Raw genomic sequence first — 20,534 nt, 5'->3', positions numbered from 1 at the left:
TCTGGGCTGATGGCTCAGAGCCTGGAGCCTGTTTCGGATTCTGTGTCTCCCTCTCTCTCTGCCCCTCCCCCGTTCATGCTCTGTCTCTCTCTGTCCCAAAAATAAATAAACGTTGAAAAAAAAAAAATTAAAAAAAAAAAAAAAAAAAAACAGGTAAGAGTTTGAAGTACAAGATACTAAATAAGAAAGCAAAATGAGGTCCTAGGGTTTGGATATTTTGTTTTGTTTTACTTTTTTGCCCATAAAAAATATAATAGAAGTCCACAAAAAGGATTATTTAGGAAAAACAGAACTCCATGGCCTGCTTCAGCTGCCATTCTAAGAGCACCTTTTCAGATACAAGTTCTCTTCCAAAAAATTCTTGGAAATTCTGAGAGGTTTTGTAATATTGAATGCTTTCAAGGCTCAAAGCCTGAGCAAGACAATAGCATCAGACCTAAAAATGCTTCCAAATGTCTAAGGTTCTCTTATTTAAAATTTTTAAATCCCAACTATATCTGTCTTGAACCCAATCCATGGTCCTGGAAGCAGTGAATTTTTATTTCATTGGACACTCCTCCTTACGGACCCACTCTACATGGGAGGCAGTTCTGATAAACCGTAAGTAACCATGGCTCTCCACGTGTTCCCTCAACAAATGCAAAGAACCGGCAAGTAGAGCCAAAGAGCTCAAGAAACAAAACCATAGCCAACATTTATTCTTGGTTTTTGTCACTACGTCTTTCATGCATTCATATTTTCTTTTACCGTTAAATATACAGTGACCAAAACTATTAATGTACACATAAAGAAAACACGTGCAGCATGTAAGCATGGTAGGTAGTAAGTCTAGTCAGTGGTTGGTTTCTGCACCAAGATTGATGAAAGGGGCCTGTGTGGCTTGTGCCATTCCCAAGTGGAAGAACCTCAAACGAAGAGCACTATGAGCCACAGTGAGCCAAAGAAGGCTACTAACACAAGAGAGTGTCGGTTCACACCAAGCGACGGCGCTCCTATTTTATTTTTTTCCTGAGATTTCCCTTTGTCCTGGTCTCCAACAAATGTCTTAAAATTGGTACAATACCAAATGAGACATGAGGAAGGAGACATAGGATAGAAGTGGAGAAAGTATGAGTGGAATCCAGGAAGTTCTGTGGTGGAGGACTGATAAATCTCGATAAGGAGAAAGTGAACAGAAGAGTTCATCAGCCCATCTTTCCCTAAAGGGAAAAAACACATACATTTTTGGCTTTGGATAAATAGCGAAGGCTTTTGCAGAGGGGAAAGTGTCGTGGGAAAATGGAAAATGTCTCTACTGTCTATAGCACATGAGATATCAAAGAGTAATAAAATATTAAAGGGCAAGAGGGTATATCTGTAAAAAATTACAGAGCGCATGTTGGACAAAAAGTAAAATTATGAGATTAAATGGTTGTGTTACTGAAATAGCACTTGGTACATAAACTCAAACATTCCTGTTCAAGTTCAGTTTCTCAGAGGTTGGGCTTCGGATGCCTGAGCACTTTCGACAGTATCTTTGCCTTCATTCTTCTTTATTCGGATAAACACAACTGCTAAAATTATACCTAAAAGAGAAAATTCAAGGTCAAAGAGATGGAATCTTAAAATGTACTATCGCATTTGTTTATGAAGTAATACCCTGGTAGGAAAAAGTGACTCATGTAACTTCATTTCTTTTTGTGGGTCAACAAAGTTTCGTTGTCCTGGTGAATAAGGGATTCTAGGCATTGGCTTTCTTGGGTTCATAAACTTATCATTTATCTTGTTCAGTAAGTACATATCAACTCCCAAAGCATATCTATGCTGGTGGCTATTGCTGGGTCTTTACCAAGAAATATAGGACCTAATGTATGTGGATGACTAAGTGCATGAGCATCTGGCAGGCTTCCTGAACTTTGGACGTACTCAGTGAATGTTGATTCCAGTCCTTCATCCTCTTCTCTAGAGGAAATAGTTCAGTGAGAACAACCAGAAAGCTGTTCTCTGACCTGTTCACCTACCTAAAGCTCGGGTGTGTCCACACCAGTTATCACATTTTCTTTGGTGCCTTCCTCATAGCTCCAGCTTGAGTAGACTCCCTAATCTTTCTGGCTTCTCCTATCTCTGAACACCTACAAAATTACATTGTGCGTTGTAGCAGTAAATGTGTACTATAAACCAGAGACCAATATGGAAAAGGGGAGTTGTTTTAAGGAAATTAACCTGCAGTAAATTTATAGGAGGAATCGTGGCAGAAAAGACTGGATAGTCAGAGACCCATTAAGAATATTGCACTAATTCCAGGGTATCTGGGTGGCTCACTCGGTTAAGCATCTGGTCATACTCAGGTCATGATCTCATGATTCGCGGTTTCAAGCCCTGCAACAAGCTGTCAGTGCAGAGCCTGCTTTAGATTCCCTGTCCCCCTCTCTCTCTGCCCCTCCCCTGCTTTTGCTCTCTCTATCAAAAAGAAAAAAATAAACATAAAAAAAAAAAAAGAATCTTGCACTAATTCAAACCCTACTTTAAAAAAGTAAGGGCATGAAACTGTAAGATCCTATTACTTCTATCTCCAGATATCCCCAGACTTACCCAGTCTAACTTGTGGCAAAATTATGGCTTTCCATGGTCATCTGAGAAACTGCTATTTGGTGCATAAACTCAAAAAATCCTTTCAAGATGGGAGGGAGGATAGAATAAGAAAAGGCATAGAGGTAGAAGGAAGCTTAAGTGAGTGAAAACTCAAAATTTTAGCTCAATTAGTATGAAAGGCTATGCACCAACCTGTGATCAGGGGGAAAAGATGATCCCCATGCATATGTTAGGATGAGTAATGACTATGTCACAAAGGCCCTTCCATGTCATGATAATGAGGAATCTGGATGGAATGGTATAAGGAAATGAGGTCCCTTTTAGAGCTGCGAATCAGAGTCTAATGTGGTAGACTGGATAGCAGCAGAAAAGACCAAATGCTAAGAGAACGAGTAAGAATTCTTAGAATAATCCCAGCCTTCCTTTTCAAAGAGAAAGGATGTGAAATGGTATAAACCCCTTCAGTCAAGTGGATATGACTTGGGGAAGTATCTATTTCTAATATTTAACTTATGGTGAGGACAACAATTGAAAGAGGACCTCTTTGAGCACTGAGCGTTTCACAAAAAAAGAAGACGGCTAGAAGTGGGGACCCTGCTGTTTAGCCTGGCCAGGGCCAAAGCAGAATAAGGCCCATGATAAGCTCGACTTGTTCTGTGGTAACAAAGAATTAGTCTACCATCATGAAAATACTCAAAGGGAAGTTCTGCAACATTTTGGGTATGTAAGCGTCTCCACCGGAAGGCTAATTCTACCTGTTTCAACAACGGTAGACTGGCCTGTAAGCTCTGTGAGGGTAGGATCCGTGTATATCTCGCCCATCACCTATCCCCCACATCAAGCACCGTGCCTGCCGCATAGCAGGGGCACAGCTACTGCATCTCTCTCTCCTGTATCACAAAAGCTTGGACACTAGGCACAAAATATAACAATTTATGCTTTAAAGCCTCTTGTGTTATATTTCCCAACTAACCAATGATAGGTAATGGGTGGTATTAAGGCAGCAGATCTCAACTAGGAGAGTCTGATGGTTTTCTGGTAATGCATATTCCTGGCTGTTTGCCTAGAATGTCAGTAAGCAGCCAGCAGACCAGCCCCGAAGACAGACCCTGAGGTGAAGGTTTCTAAAGCCCAGAACAGGAATCCTTGAATCTGAGAAATTATACTCACCAATAACCAAAAATGTGGTCAGGAGTATACCAACTGCCATGCCCACAGTGGGCATCCCAGGCTGGTGACCTGCTGGCTGAAAACAATGTCCTTCCACACATGTGCAGAAAGTAACTAAAATGCAAAACAGTATTTGGTAAAATATATTTTCAGCAAAAAGTTTGCAAAATCCTATATCAAAGACAGGAATTCTCTCAAACTACCCATGGTGACAGACATTATCCCAAGTTGCCTGTGGCAAAGTACCTACCTGGTAAAGAGACTACCCCTTCCAGCGGTGGCCGACCACCATCACTGATGCGGATTGGGACACTGTAAAGTCCCTCTTCAAAGTTCGTGTGCTTGGTAGAAAGTTTGGCATGAGTTCCTGTCAGAATAGGGGGAAAAAATGAATGACATAAAAACACAACCTCATACCCATGTATCAACAGGAATAAAGCTCACCTTTGCAATATAATACTAAGGTTGGCCAGGAAATTATTCGATATAAGTATGAGTTAAATTACCCAAAGTATCATCACTCAACATTGCCTTCCATAACGTCAAACAGGATGCCAAAGCACCCTTTAATTTCTCATTTATGATTGCTCTGTAGAATAAATACTACTAACTATCATAGCTCTGTAGCTATGTTTTATAACATTAGACTGAATGAAACACTGAATTAGAAAAAGAAAAAATATTCGAAGACGTAACTGCTAAATGATTTTCCAAATTAGGTAAAAACTCTAAGTCCTCAGATCCAAGAAGATTAGTAAATCCCAGGAAAAAGAAAAACAAAGTGACACTAAGGCACATAATAATCAAATTGCTTAAAACTAGTGAGAAAGATCATCCTGTGCGTGTGTGTGTGTGTGTGTGTGTGTATGTGAAAAAGAAAATCTTAAAAGCATCCAGAGTAAAAAGGATAAATTACATGTAAGGGAACAAAGAAGAAACGGTGCAATCCAGGACACTGGGGGAAAAACATCTTCAAAGTACTGAGAGACAGAAGTCTCAATAAATTTAAAAGTATTTTAGCCAATTGTCCCCCAGTTGCTAAGCAATTAAGTTAGAAATCCATAATCAAAGATGTGGGAAATCCCCATATATTTGGGAAATATATAACATACTTCTAAGTAAGCCATGGGTCACAGAAGAAATCTAAAGGGAAATTAGGAAGTATTTGGAATGGAATAAAAATGGAAACACAACACGTCAAACTTTGTGGGCTACAGCTTACATGACACTAAGACATAAAATTATTGCACCAAATGCCCACAATAACAAAGAAAAACTTTCCAAATTAATTGTCTCAGCTTCCACCTTAATAAAAATAAAACAAGAAGAACAAATTAAATTCAACATAAGAAGAATAAAGGAAATAATAAAAATCTGAGCATTGAAATACAAAACAAAAATGCAGGAAAAAAATCTATGAAATCAAAAGCTGGTTCTTTGAGAATATCAGTAAAATTAATGACCTCTAGCCAGATCGATCAGGAAAAAAAAAAGAGACAACCTTCCAATATCAGAATGAGGTGATGATATCACTACAGAGTCTGTAGATTTTAGGAGAATAATAAAACCATATGACAAATAACTTTGTGCCAATAAATTAGACAAATCAAATGAAACAGACAAATCATTTAAAAGATGCAAACTAATAAGTTCAACCAAGAAAAAAATCTATAATTTAAATAGCCCTGTATCTATTAATGAAATTGAATTTTTTAAGCTTATTTATTTTGAGGGAGAGAGAGCATGAGCAGGGAAGCGGCAGAGAGAGAGGAAGAGAGAGAGAGAGAATCCCAAGCAGGCTCCATGCTATCAGCTCTCAACCCAATGTGGGGCTCGATCTCGGGAACCATGAGATCATGACCTGAGCCGAAATCAAGAGTTGGTCACTTAACTGACTGAGCCACTCAGGTGCCCCAAGAAGTTGAATTTTTACTTAAAACTTTTTATAAAGACAACTCTGGGTCCAAATGGCTTCATAGTAGATTCTACCAAACATGAAGAGAGAAATAAAAAACAATTTTACACAAACTCTTCCAGATAATTGGAGAAGTAGAATATTTCATAACTCATTCGATGAAGCAGCATTACTCTGACATCAAAACCTGACAAAGACATTACAAGGAAACAAAGATATAGACCAATATCCCTCATGAATACAGATGGAGAAATCCTTAAAATTTTTGCAAATCAAATCCAGCAATACATAAAAATGCTAATATTTCACCACCAAGTAAGCATTATACCAGGAAGAGATTGGTTTAAGATCTAGAAGTTGATTCCAAAAGTTGATTGACACAATTCACCAAATCAATAGACCAAAAAAATCAACCATGCAATCATCTCAATAGATGCAAAAGAAGCACATGAAAATTTTAGCGTCCATTCCTAGTTAAAAAAAAACAAAAACAAAAAACAAAACAAAACAAAAAACCTCTGTGCAAGTTAGGAACAGAAGATAAACTCCTTGATCTGATACAAAAAAAACTATAGCAAACTTTATACTTAATGGTCAAAGCCTAAGTGCTTTCTCCCAAGATCAGTTTATTTCTACTCTCACTACTTTGATTCAACATTCTACTGATGGTTTTAGCCAGTAATAAAAAAAATAAAGAAATAAAAGTCATCTGGTTTGGAAAGGAAATTAAAATGCTATTATTTGCAGACAATATGATTGTCCATGTAGAAAATCTTTGGAGGGGCGCCTGGGTGGCTCAGTCAGTTAAGCTCAACTTCAACTCAGGTCATGATCTCATGGTTAGTGAGTTCGAGCCCCGTGTCGGGCTCTGTGCTGACAGCTCAGAGCCTGGAGCCTGCTTTGGATTCTGTGTCTCCCTGTCTCTCGGCCCCTCCCCTGCTCATGCTCTGTCTCTCTCTGTCTCTCAATAATAAATAAATGTTAAAAAAAAAAAAAACTTCGGGGCGCCTGGGTGGCGCAGTCGGTTGAGCGTCCGACTTCAGCCAGGTCACGATCTCGCGGTCCGTGAGTTCGAGCCCCGCGTCAGGCTCTGGGCTGATGGCTCAGAGCCTGGAGCCTGTTTCCGATTCTGTGTCTCCCTCTCTCTCTGCCCCTCCCCCGTTCATGCTCTGTCTCTCTCTGTCCCACAAATAAATAAAAAAACGTTAAAAAAAAAAATTTAAAAAAAAAAAAAACTTAAAAAAAAGACACAAAATGCAAACGCAAGTCATAACCCATGAGAAAATATTTGCAAACATATATCTGACAAAGAACTGATACCTCGATTATAGAAAGAATGCTAGAAGTCAACAATAGAAGGCCAACAGCCACATTTTTCAAATGGGCACAAAATTTGACCAGCCCCTCCACCTGTGAAGATATATGGGTGGCAGATAAACACATGAAAAGATGCTCAACACCATTAGTCTTTAGGGAAACTTACATTAAAACCATAATGAAATGCTACTGCACTCCCACTCAAATGGCTACAATTAAAAAAAGCAAGCAGAGCAAGTATTGGGAGGAATGTTGAGCAACCAGAACCCTCATAGACTGCTGCGGATGTAGAACGTTACAAACTGGAAAGCCATTTGCCATTTTCTGAAAACTTTAACCATACAGCTACCATATGACCCAGCCATTCCACTTCTAGGTATTTAACCAAGAAAAATGAAAGCATATGCTCCTACAGAATTCTTGGTCACAATGCTCATAGCAGCTTTATTTGTAACAGCAAAGACTGGAAGCAAACCAAGTGACAGTCAAGGAGTAAATGGCTAACAAACTGTGAGAGCCTCTTACCATGGAATGCTACTCCATAATCGAAAGGAATGAGTATTGATACACAGAACGACATGGAGAAATTCCAGAATAAGTAAGCTAAGGCAAAAACAGCCAGCCAAAAAGAGCACATACTGTATTATTTTATTTAGATAAAATTCTTGAAAATGCAAACTAATCTATAGTGATGAAAAGCAGAGCAGCCATTCCCGGGGATGGGGGGTGGAGGACTGGCGGGGTGGGGGTGGGGTGGGAAATGAGGACTGCACCTAGAGCTAGAGCATGAAAAATCTTGGGGGGTGGTGAAAATATTCTTATCCTTATTGTGATGAGGGCTTCATGGGCTCTACATTTATCAATTTCTATAAAATTGTGCACTTTAAATATGTGCCGTTTATTGTGTGACAATTGTTTTTCCATGAAGGTGTTTTCAAAAACCATTATGAGGGGCGCCTGGGTGGCGCAGTCGGTTAAGCGTCCGACTTCAGCCAGGTCACGATCTCGCAGTCCGTGAGTTCGAGCCCCGCGTCGGGCTCTGGGCTGATGGCTCAGAGCCTGGAGCCTGTTTCCGATTCTGTGTCTCCCTCTCTCTCTGCCCCTCCCCCGTTCATGCTCTGTCTCTCTCTGTCCCAAAAATAAATAAACGTTGAAAAAAAAAAATTAAAAACCATTATGAAATCTGTCCCTCGGTGGCCATTGGAAATTTTGCAAATGCTGTTCAGATTGTCCAACTGCCCCTATACACTAAGGGGGATGCTGTATGTTAATCTCTCCTCCCTCCGAAGCCCAGGGCTTTCTTCCCCCTGGAGAGCTCCCCTCTACAGGTTCTCAAAGCATGAGCTTCCTCCCTGCAGCATGGGGGAAAACTCTGTGTTGAGCGCCACCGCAAGCACACCAAGGCAAATAAAAACTAATTTTATCATCCATCAGTGTTTTGTTCAACTCACCGTTGACTCTCGAAACTTCCCAGTCATTTTGCGAGCTTTCACTGACGAGGGAATATGAAAAGTGTGGACTCGGAAATGACCGCTGATCATCATCAGTGACCTCAAAAATGAGAGTCCCCTCTTGGTGGAGGGGATGGCACAGAAACAAGCCCGTGTACTCCTTGGCTAGCCGAGGGGGGTTGTCGTTGACATCCAAGAGGGTCAGGTGGAAACTGGCTATGGAGCTCTGGGAGGAGCCGCCTAAGGAAGTAAGGGATTGAAACATGATATCAGCTTTCTCATTTTCCTCATAACGTGACAAGATACCTTCTTTTCTTTAAAATAAATAAATAGATACACACACACACATACACACACACACACACACACACACACACACACACACACACTCTTAAAGCAGTTGGGTATGCTGAAGTAGTAGAAAGATAACAAGCTTTTAGAATCAGACCCGCTTTCGTTTCCTGGTTAAAAAGTCTTAGTGATGATAATAATAACTAAGATTTACACACTAATATTTTATACGTATTACTTCAAAACAACTCCAATGTGCATTTACTGATGACAAGACTGAGGTTCAGAGAAGTCGTGTGACTTGCTCAAGGTCACACAGCAGTAGAGAGGCTTTCATCCCAGGAAGTCTGACTCTAGAGCCCACAACTGCTCCTCAGCACTGACTCGGGCATGTTTGTGGTTTTCTACACCCCGTTTCTTCAGCTGTACAACATGTGACTTTGTGAGGATCCCATGTGTCGTGTTTGTTGAAAACAGTAAAGGGCTGTGCGAATGTGATTTTCTGTGGTGTAGTGGTCAAAGATTTAGACCCTGTAGCCTTAATGGTTGGTAGCTGTGTGATGGTGGGCAAGTTACTTAACTTCTCAGTGCCTTGATTCCCTCGTCCATAAAATATGGCCAATAATAGTACTTACCCAAAGTGTTGTATGAGGATTAAGTTGTCATACTGAGTGCTTGAAACAAGGATGCCAGGGCAACATAAACACTGACTCTCCTCATTCTCCCTGACATCAATCACAGATACCATTTCCACAATTTCTGACCCCATCCCGTTTCAATTCCAGTGAACCCTGTCTTCCTGCCTTGCTTTTCAACTGTCTTCTAGGGCCCTGACCACATTTAACCAAAGGGGAGAAAGACACTGTGCTCCTGAGGTCGTTTCAGGCATCATTTCAGAGCCAACAAGGGGTGCAGAGCACTGAATCCCGATTTTGATTTGTGAAACTTCTAAAATGTGAGAGGCCCCTAGGACACATCCAAAGTCAAGCGTTAATCCCCATGGTATGTTGTAGCGGAATGCGTGGCACAAAGGCTCAGCCAGAAACTTCCTGATTACTCGGGAGCTTTTAAATCAAAAGTTAAAGGTATACAATGTGATAATGGAATGTGCATCTGTGGAAACAAGCAAGGGAGAAAGACGGTCCCCCCCGCCCCGCCCCCACTTCAGCAAGGCCCGTCTGCTTGCACACAATCGTTCCAAATTTGGCACACACTTCGGCATTTCTACCCTCATTGGCTTAATCTGACTGTGGTGCTTTTGTTTTTCTTAATCTTTTCACAGGCAGGGGCCATTTTTATGATTTCCATCCACTGGAATGTTCCCCATTCCACCTCCCAACCCTGGGCCTCACATTTTGAGAGTTTATTTATTTATATATATTTTTTGGTCTAAAACTGTATTTATTTAGTCCCAATTTGTTCAATTCTCATTTTCTGGTAAACCAGGCAGATATATTTACTATTTAATTAGAGGCTTCAACCAGCATAAGAACAACAGAATTTCTACTCTAAGTTAGAAAACTCCATTTAAATGCAAAGAAGCCTCATGTTTTAATCACCAGCCTTATCACTGGTAAGCATGCTATTCCTGTGGATTTTTGTTGATTTTAATTTTTTAAATTCCCTGGAACTCTACGTTCAAAGTCAGTGGGGATATATAGCACCACAACGGGATCCAACGGCATGCAAAGATTCTGCAGGATGATTCAAACATCCTGGGCTCATCTATATACGTCTTTTCTTTCAAATGGTCACCTGATTTCATCAAAACAGAGATACCCAGGGCCAGCCAAACCTAGTGAATCAGAATCTCCAGGGGTGAACTCCTCCTACCTTATTGAACAGGCTCCCAGGTGATTCTGGCACATATCCAAGTTGACAACATGGCATAAAACACTTTCTGTCTCAGGGGTACCTGGGTGGTGCAGTCGGTTAAGCATCCGACCCTTCATCTCCACTCAGATCACGCTCTCACAGTTTGTGAGTTTGAGCCCCGCATCGGGTTCTGCACCGATGGCACTGAGCCTGCTTGGAATTCTGTCTCTCCTTCTCTCTGCCCCTCCCCCGCTTGTGCTCTCTCTCTCTTTCTCAAAATAAGTAAATAAACTTAAAAAAAAATTTTTTTTTTAATATTTTCTGTTTCAGAAAGGATCAGACCTGAACCACTGCAATCTCAGGCTGAAAGAGCAAGTAATGGTCTAGGTCAGCAGAGCAGTGGTTTGGCCCTGTTCTCGAGAGAAACCCACAAGCACTTTGGAGGAAGGGGAGGGAGTTCAGCGGGGACACAGACACCTGCCCAGAAGCTGTAGTCCCTCCAGGAACAAGAGCGAGTGGCAGCAGCTCTCTTGCTGACTAGCCAGCCTGCAGGTGCACCCCTGCCTGAAAGAGCCCAGTTCAGGGGCACCCGTGGGCCGCACCTTGCACAGAACCAGGAAGGTGTGGGCCCTTCACTCCACTTTTGTACCCTTATCAACCTTCCACACTAAGATAGGCTGACAATTTGACCCAGTTAAGTTTCCCACCCATGCCATCTTCCCTCCCATGTCTATTAACGTACCACCTAATAATTTGCTCCTTTTTTCTTTCTCACCTACTTCGGTCGCCATCACTTGCACCCGATACAGACTTTCAGCTTCCCTGTCCAGAGGAGCCGTGGTAAAGATCTCGCCAGTGACAGGGTCAATTTTAAGCCAGCCTCTTGTGTTGTCTCTCAGAGAATAACTTCATAAAGTAAAAAGAGCAAAAGAAAACCCACATTAGTCTGTGTGAAAATGTGAAGAGAGTCTATGGATTATTATGCCTTATCCCTTGCATATCACTTATGACATATTTAAAGGATAATTAATCAATATTATTAATGCTTTATTTGTATCTCATCTATCTTCAAAAGGAGGATGTCCTCATCCTTACAGATTTGTAGTTATACTTGTTTTATTAGAAAAGGTATAGTCACAAATTCTGGAGGAAAGAAGTTAAACTTTTCTGCAAATCAAAGGTTTCTAATTAAGACAGCCTGGAAACATCTTTAAAATTTTTTTTTAATGTTTATTTATTTTTAAGAGAGAGAGACAGACAGACAGAGTGTGAGCGGGGGAGGGGCAGAGAGAGAGGGAGACACAGAATCCGAAGCAGGCTCCAGGCTCTGAGTTGTCAGCACAGAGCCCGACGCGGGACTCAACCCCACAAATGGTGAGGTCATGACCTGAGCCGAAGCCAGATGCTTAACCGACCAAGCCACCCAGGTGCCCCCTGGAAACATCTTTTAAAACTGATTAGCAAACCACTCCCTCTAAGAAAACTCGAACACCCAGGGGCAGAGATGCCAGGGAATGGGTGGATACTCGGGTTGCTGGTGGCACAGTGAATTGTTCCTTCTACAAACATCTACTGAGTGCTTAGCAAACATCAGGCTGTAGAACAAGAGAGGAGATTATCAAAAAAACAAACAAACAAACAAACAAAAAAACCCCAAAAAAACAGGCTCTTAGGCCAATGGAGGAGACAGACACAGAAATAGGTAATTCCAATAAAATGTGGTAAATACAATGAGAGGGGCCCTGTGGCACCCCAGAGAAGCCTTTCTGAAGCAGGAGATGTTAACTAAGGCGAGAAACAGGATGCTTCAAGCAGAAGCGATTGCATGAGCTAATGCAAAGAGACCAAGGAATAGCCTGGTGGTGGGAGAGGGTCAGACATCCCAGCTGTGTTGGGATAAAAACGGCAAGCAGTGGATGGCAAAAGATGAAACCAGGGAAGTAGAAAGAGCCAGATAATGGGAAGCAATGGGCAGCCGTGGAATGCTGTTAAGCAGGAAGGTGATCTAGTCATATTTGTGTTTTCAATGGAACTTGTTGTTAGGTGTGTGAGAGATGAATCTGAGACAAGACTAGAACCACAGGAAAACCGATTAGTGTTGCCTTTTGAGAGGCAACACAACATAGCCATAAGGATGTCCATATCTTTAGGCCAAAGAATACCACCTCTGGAAATTTTCCCCCAAATAAAAAACAATTTAATCAAGGTTAAAAAAGAATTCCATTCATGCATATATTCAAAATATTTTATATAATAAAAAAATACTGGAAACAACCTATATGTCCAGAAGCAAGAGAATGATTAAAAAGCCAGGGTGTATTAGTTCATCAAATTAATTTTTTTTTTTGTAATATTAGTATGTTCTATATGCCAAGCACTGTTAGGCTGCATGTACAGCTGATGAAGAAGAAATCCTATGTACTTGGGATTTCATTCTGAGTAAGATGGGAACTCTTTGGAAGGTTTTCAGTGAAGTCCTTTGAGCTGATCCACTTTTTAAAAGGACCACTGTGATTGTGGCAGGTGGACGCAGGGTGGGCTGGAGGAGTGGGCAGGGATGGACCCAGGAAAGAGAGGATGGGGGTCTGGACCATGGTGGACATGGTGAGAAGCATTTGCATTCTGGATATATTTCAAGGAAAGGATCTCTAATTTTTGCTGGTGGGTCGGATTAGGACCCAATGGGTGCTGATGGATTATAAATTTGGGGGGCCGAGAGAAAAAGAATGCACTCAGGCCAAAAACTTTGGAGCCATCCTTAATTCTAAACTGACCTATTACTAGCCTCAGAAATATTGATTATTCCTCGTTCTTGAAATGCCTTTTTTCATTTGTCTTCTTACAGGACACTCCCCTTCTCGGTCTTCTTCCTCATCTTCCTGATCTCAATTTAATAGCATGTATATCTTTTCCTTGATCCAAGAAATGTTCTTAAATGACTTTGTTTTCCCTACTCATAAACTCAAATTTTTTTTTCACTTATCTTTGACTAATAATCTTTATAGCATTCTCATGAAGAAGGCAGAAGTATTTGTTAAACAATAAATGGCCGTAAATTACAAATATTTTGTGCCCCATCATAATTTGTGGCTCTGATGTATATATTAGTACCTACACTAAACCACACAGTACAGCCCCCACTCTTCTTTCTTTCTTATGTTTGCCTTTAAAAAAAAATGTTTACTTATTTTTGAGAGAGAGAAACAGAGCACAAGCAGGGGAGGGGAAGAGACAGAAAGAGACACAGAATCCAAAGCAGGCTCCAGGCTCTGAGCTGTCAGCACAGAGCACAGTCCCGTGAGATCATGACCTGACCTGAAGTCAGACGCTTAACCAACTGAGCCATCCAGGCGCTCCTTATGTTTGTTTTTATGGAACCAGAGAAGAATGTAGAGAGTGAAATTGTAGATGGGAACTTTATTCCTTGATAGACAATCAGAAAAAGGTCTTAGAAGTGATCCCAAGAACCTAAATGACAGCTCACTGGGAGGCAAGACTCCCCTCAAATGTTTCAAGAAATTTAAGGAATTTAAGGTCATTCATAACCACATGCAATGGTTTAAGGCATGCTAAAGTATTTGTCAGGCTGCAGAAGCAAAAGATTTGGGCTCAAATCCTATCTATGTGCTTGTTAACTATACAATCTTAAAGAAGTTATAAATATTGATACAGATATGGATACACACACACATATATATATCTTGGGCAAATTATCATTGTTCACTTCTAAGGCAAATCTCTGTAAGTCCTGTCGCACTGGGAAAAAAATGACTAAGAATGGAAAGATTTACATCTTTTTTTTCTAACCGCCTCAGCCTGGGCACTGACCTCTCCAGAGGTAGGTTCTGGAATGAGTCTTGTCACCCCAGAACTATTGTCCAGAGATCCAAGAAATGTAGGCACTCTGCATCCAGAAGATTCCCTTATATCAGGTGGCTGAGTCTGTCCAACTGGGCTTTTGCTTCATTCTCTCTGTCTAGAGCTTCAGTCCATTTTAGGGACTGGGCTAGAACTCTCTCCCAAACCCTGGCCCCCGTGGCTGGTACAGACACAGAGCCTGGCTTTGGGTCACCCAACTTCTGGACCCCATCTGCTGAACTCACCAGCTCTCAGCCACAACTTGCAGTTAGTGGGCTGGGATGGAAGCTGACATGCTTCCCACTTGCCTGGGCCTGGATTCTCACTGATGCCCAGAGGGTACTGATGACTGTTGGAACCAAGATTAAGTTCACCATAGACCCTAGGATAGAGGTTCAGATCACTGGCTGCTTTCTTAGGGGAGAGCCCTGGAGTCAGGCCAGCTTCTCTGCCCCTCCCAGCCCTTCTTCTTCCCCACTGGCCATGGTCACAGCACAGCTAGGCCTGCCCAGCGTTGCTCTCCTCTACCTTATGTCCAGATTTTCCGGATCCTTGGCAGTCACGTTGCCCACTTTAGTGCCTACAGCCACATCTTCCCTGACTTTTGCTTGGTATATGCGCTGGGAAAATTGAGGTGCTTCATTCACATCTGTCACAATAAGCTTGAACTTCGCAGAAGAGCTGGTGTTATAATTTACACCAGATACCAGAGGCTCAGGATTCTCCGCTTGGAACACAATGTTGTGAACAGCTACTGTTTCAAAATCAAGAGGCTGTGTAGGGGGAAAAAAAAGAGGAAAAATTAATTTGGAGGACGATTAGCTCTCCTAAAAGATTCGGTCCCAAAAGTCCTTTAAAAACTTTCTTACAGAGCAGCAGTTCCCAATTTGGTGTCAGCAAAAACCTACTTCTCGGAATGATAACAGAACCATAAAAAAGACTTTGCTAAAGGACTTATCAGAGCTTTTAATATGCTATATGCATTCTGACTCTCCTAAAAGAGGAAATCAATATAGCATTCTTCAAATTTACTTAACCCTGGGATACTCCATTCATTCAGCAGAAATTTATTAATTCTATCAAGAAAATTCCCAGAAGACAGATGGGGAAAGGCTTATATTGAGATGTTCACATTGTATGGAGAATGATTTCCCAGAGACCTCGGGATCCAAACCCCAAAATAAAGGACTTAACCTCATAGAGGGTGGCAGAGGTTAGTAGAGAAAATCAAAAGATAGAGGATCCACTCTTGTTCCAGACCATGCTGGACAGAGCCAGGAATCAAGAATCAAGAAACTAATTTGAGTGTAATAAGAGGAAGCACATAACAGAGCTACCCAAGACAAGGAGTTGCTTCAAAAACCAGTAAATTCCCAACTCTGGTAGCTTTCAAGAATAGGGTTAAACAAGATATAATAGGCTAGCCTAGAAACAACTTACATATCATTTAAGTAACTGGTTCTGTGTGACTTTTAAGGTCTTTCTCAAGGCACAGAGTCCATGATTCTGGGGGTGGGGGAGGAATCCTAACTTTAAAGGCCTGCTGAAGAGTGATAGCCCCTAAAGTTGGGCTTCTCCTCTGGGATTAAAAGGCTTCTAGGAAGCTGTGAAGCCCTAGAAACCAAAATTGAAATATTTGTGTACATGTGAATTTTTTTCCAGGGAGAGGATACAGTCATAGTCTCAGTGGCACCCCGGACCTCAAAAACAAAGGAACCAAAGCAAAGCCCCAAAGGTACATTATGGATTGTGGAAACCACACTGTTTTGTTCACTCTCCCAGGCCTGTAGGACCCAGGACCTCTGGTGAGCTGTCAGTCTTTTAACTTTGGTTTATGTCAGTTGCTCATCAGTTAAACAGAAATGGTAATATCCATTCAGGAAGAGAAAAACTCATCGCTTCTTGGCCTTTTGGCTAAGATCAAGGAAGAGAAAAACTCATGGAGGATCTGACACACCATCGCGTTAGCTTGGCCTGCCCTTCCCTAACATCCGAAAAAGTTCTCTCCCTCAGTCAGGACTTGGCTCAATGTCAATGTTGTCCTCTCCACATCAGCTTTCCCAATCCGCACCGGCTATCCCCAGATGGACGGGCTCCACATCCTCTGTAATCTCACAGTACCTGACTCAGGAATCTCATTGTTTGGTTATCTATTTTAGATCTTTACTGAGCATAAGCTCTCTGAGAGGAGGAATTGTGTTATATTCATCTTTGTTTCTCCACTCTTCCTTGGCATGCAGTATCCATCGTGTTATCAGTCAAGAAATATAAAGATGAGAAGGACTTGGTCCTTCTTGGGCTCTTGAGAGCCCCAGTAGAAAAGAGATTCTGGGGAAAATTCCCACTCTTCAGAAACCCCTCTCCTCTATGCACACACAAACACACACAACATCACAACACAATTTCTAGTTCAATAGAAAGGATGATAGAAAGATTGTTCATATGGAAGAGAAAGGATTATGTCTGAAGACTCAAGGTCATTTGAGATGGAAAATAAGAAGCAATTGACAGGATATAACATACAGGATATAAAATTTTGTAAGCTAGACAAGATGTAAAAGAGAGGATGTTTACAGAGATAAGCACCCCCTATCTGCAGGCCATGGCCCCATAATGATTTTTTGATCACCTCCAAGTGATCTGATAGAGCTCCCCACCTGAGGGTGGGGTGCAAGCTAGAGCTTCTGACTCCCAGGGACCCACTCCTTATCTCAGGGGATGAAGACAGGGGCATCAAACAGAGAAATCCTGGCAGATAGAACAGCCCCAGAGCAAGCCTACAATGTGGACAAAGGATGTACTCTGTTCCTTGCTGGTCCAGCCAAGTCCAAGCTCATGCAGGCAGCTGAGCTCTCCATGTGCTCAGACAGAGGAGGGGCATCCTATCCTCTCACCAAATGGGTCCTACATGGCCTCCCTGGATTTCCCACCCCATCACTGCCGCCCCCAGAGGTGGGGGATAAAAACACGAGACACCATGTCTGCAAATGGGAAGAAGCCTGTGTTATCTCGACAGAACATGTGAGACTGAGAGTAGAAAAAGATGAGAGGGGAGACTGTGTGTCCAGCTAAAGAGCTGGAACTTTATCCTTGAGGAGCAAAGAGAAGCATTACGCACAAGACTGACAAGGTCAGATTTGTGTTTTAGGAAAATAACTGCAGAAGCAGCCATGTGAGGGTACCCACACCCAACAGGGAGACCGGTAACGAGAGGATGTCGGTGCTCCTTAAACACTTACTGAATGGAAGACCAAATGAGAAAGGAGCAGCCTGCTATTGATCAGTGTGCTTAACTTTCACACCAGGAAAAACACTGACCCACATCTTCCAGGGAAAAAATTAGAAATGAAAGATGCTAAATTAGCAAATGATAATCAGCAGAACTTAATCAGAGAGAGACAAGCCTTATCAAACCCTCTGTATCATCTTTCATAACACAGGGAGGTGCCTGCAAAGCCAAGTCAAGAGACCCATTGTGGCCTTTTGGGATGGTCTTGGGTCCCTCTAACGAGACATATTCATCAAATAAGCTGAAAAAACATGTTCAGGCCTCAATTCCTCTTCACACAACTACTTGAAGGGTCAAACTCGGTGATTTAGATTCAACCTGGAGGCAGAGATAAAAGTGTTGAGAGAGAGGAGTTGAGACTGGGGTTATTTCACATTTTTACCAATGACTGGTGATGAGAAAAAAGTGTGTGCATTATTTTTCCAAATGATGCTTGAGCTGGTTAAAAATAGGCCACATATTGAGAACTCAAAAAGCCCAGCCACAATAGAGAAGTGACAAATTTGCACTGAGAAAGTTAAAGCTAGGGGCACCTGGGTGACTCAGTTGGTTAAGTGTCCCACTCTTGGTTTTGGGTCAGGTCATGACCTCATGGTTCATGAGTTCAAGCCCCGCATCGGGGCTCTGTGCTGACAGTGTGGAGCCTGCTTGGGATTCTCTCTCTCTGCCCCTCTCCCACTCTCTCTCAAAATAAATAAATAAACTTAAAAAAACAAAAAGATGACCTAAAAATTTTAAAGCTAAAACAAAACCCTGAATTTTAAAAAGGGGGTCCAGGGGAGTTATTGATAAGCTGAGCAGGACTCAAAGGAATAGACTTCCTGCTCCTGATACCCACTTGGCCCCAAGACTATCATGTTCTATCATACAATAGGCCAGCACTCTGGGTGGCAGTAAATATTGAGCAGGACAGCATTCCTAAAACCTGATTCATCCTAAGCATCACTTTGGCATGTGAAATAATAGAAAATATATATATTGTTCCCTGCCCCTGGCTCCTGACACTGAACTCCTAATAAGCCCCCTGGAATTTCCTGGGTGAGGAGTACCTTTTGTTCTAACGAAGCAATTCTTGGTGGGGTCCTGGATTGCTTCAGGATGGGGGCTGCTCACCAGAAAGAGCAAGCCATAATTAGAAGCTTAGCACTTGTGGCCCCACCCCCTAGGAAGGGGAAAGAAAGCTAGAGATTGAGTCACCGATCAGTCCTGTCTGCAGGACAAGCCTCCGTAAAAATCCCACAAGCTCACAGAGCTTCCAGGTTGGTGAACACATCCAGTGCTTTGAGAGAGTGCTGCACCCCAACACAGTGGGGACAGGAACTCCTGCACTGAGGACACTTCCAGACCTTGTCCCATGGGTCTTTTCTTCTGGCTGTCCACCTATATCCTCTATCATATCCTTGATAAAATTAGTGAATGTGAGTGTTTCTCTGAGTTCTGTGAGCCGTTCTAGCAAGGGGTGGAACCTGAGAAGGGAATCATATAGCCAGTTTATAGCCAGTCTCTCTGAAGTGCAGGTGACAACCTGGGGTTTGCAATTGGCTTCTGAAGTAGGGGTGGTCGTATGGAACTGAGCCCTTAACCTGTGGAGTCAGCACTATCTCCAGGTAGGTAGTGTCAGAATTTCGTTAAGTTGTAGGACTTCAGGCTGGTGTCAAAGAATTGCTTGGTGGGGAAGACCCACACACGTATCGTCCAAAGTGAAGTGAAGTGTGATATTAGTAGGAGAGTAAAGGAAAAAACTAGGAGGGTTTCTCCTCTTTGCAGGGCAGTTATTAAAATGACTGATTTCGGAACAGAAATTCCACATTACACACTCAATAAATATTTATTGAATGAATTAATGAATTTTTGCCCCAGACAGGAACCTCGGGATCTTGCACTGCTTACAAAGACCTGGTACATGAACCTAGCCAACATCAAGTTGCCTTTCTTCGACGAAATTACATTTGGTAGTCCTCTTTACCTCCAAAAAGATAAAACCACTAAGAGTGCTCTGCTCTCTTCTGCAGAATGTAAGCTCTGTAAGAACTACTTTAATAAATAGCAAATGTTATCTTAAAAAAGTAAATAAATAAAACAACTGATTTCCAGGCCTTCTGCTGGAGAGGCTGAGTCAGCAGATCCCTGGTTCGCACCACTGCACTCTTGGAGTAAGTAGGTTTGGCCCCAGCAGCAAGAGCGGAAACACATCTGCCCACGGGCAGAATCCTGGCTTCTGCCGTAGATTGAATTAATCAGAATTAAAATAATGCCGGACATGTATTAAGTTTACTATGTGCTGGGTGCTGTACTAAGAGCTATAAATGTATTTTCTCAGTTAATCCTCCAACAGCCTCAACAAGAAGGTACCTCCATTTACCTATCTCTACAGATTAGAAAACCAAGACTGTGGGAGCTGACAGCAGTTGGTTAAAGCCACAGAGCTGGTAAGTGGCAATACCAGGCCTCAACAGAAACGTTTTGTTAGAGGAGCCAGAGGTTGGGGGTCGAGTTCCCAGCTCTGCCATCACTGGGGGACCTGAACCACACGCATGCAGTGGAGCTTAGTTCCAGTCCACTGGAGTCCGTGTGAGACATTAGCACATTTGCCATTCAGAGATGAACAGGTGCTGATAGAAATGTGATTAAGAACTTAGTTTTCGGATATGACACCAAAAGCACAGGCAATAAATGCAAAAATACACCAGTGGGACTACATCAAAGTGAAAAGCTTCTGCAGAGCAAAGGAAACCAGCAACAGCATGAAAAGCCTACCTACCTACCTACAGAATAAAAGACTTTACAAACTGCATATCTGATGAGAGGTTCTATGCATCATGTAAGAAGAAACTTCTGCAATTCAACAGCAAAACAC

The 20,534-nt window shown here is 42.1% G+C and overlaps 1 protein-coding gene across 3 annotated transcripts in view; it reads right to left on the bottom strand.

Moving 5' to 3' along the window:
* Positions 1 to 669: 669 nt before the first annotated feature.
* CDH17 (cadherin 17) overlaps positions 670 to 20,534 on the bottom strand; it is a 73,528-nt gene continuing 53,663 nt past the window's right edge. For 2 of the 3 annotated variants that reach the window (XM_045454216.1, XM_045454214.1), the window contains exons 13-18: positions 14,917 to 15,161; positions 11,273 to 11,436; positions 8,425 to 8,664; positions 3,992 to 4,108; positions 3,742 to 3,855; positions 670 to 1,565 (exon numbers count right to left, since the gene is read on the bottom strand). In XM_045454216.1, the coding sequence (XP_045310172.1) occupies positions 1,465 to 1,565; positions 3,742 to 3,855; positions 3,992 to 4,108; positions 8,425 to 8,664; positions 11,273 to 11,436; positions 14,917 to 15,161 (981 nt within the window). In that variant the 3' untranslated portion in view covers positions 670 to 1,464. The remainder of the gene's footprint in view (positions 1,566 to 3,741; positions 3,856 to 3,991; positions 4,109 to 8,424; positions 8,665 to 11,272; positions 11,437 to 14,916; positions 15,162 to 20,534) is intronic. The other variant, XM_045454215.1, reaches the window with a different exon arrangement.

Source organism: Leopardus geoffroyi, chromosome C3, assembly GCF_018350155.1.
Source record: "Leopardus geoffroyi isolate Oge1 chromosome C3, O.geoffroyi_Oge1_pat1.0, whole genome shotgun sequence".
Classification (NCBI taxonomy): Eukaryota; Metazoa; Chordata; class Mammalia; order Carnivora; family Felidae; genus Leopardus; species Leopardus geoffroyi.
Note: the sequence above shows the minus strand (reverse complement) of the source record. Positions and strands in the feature narration are given on the sequence as shown.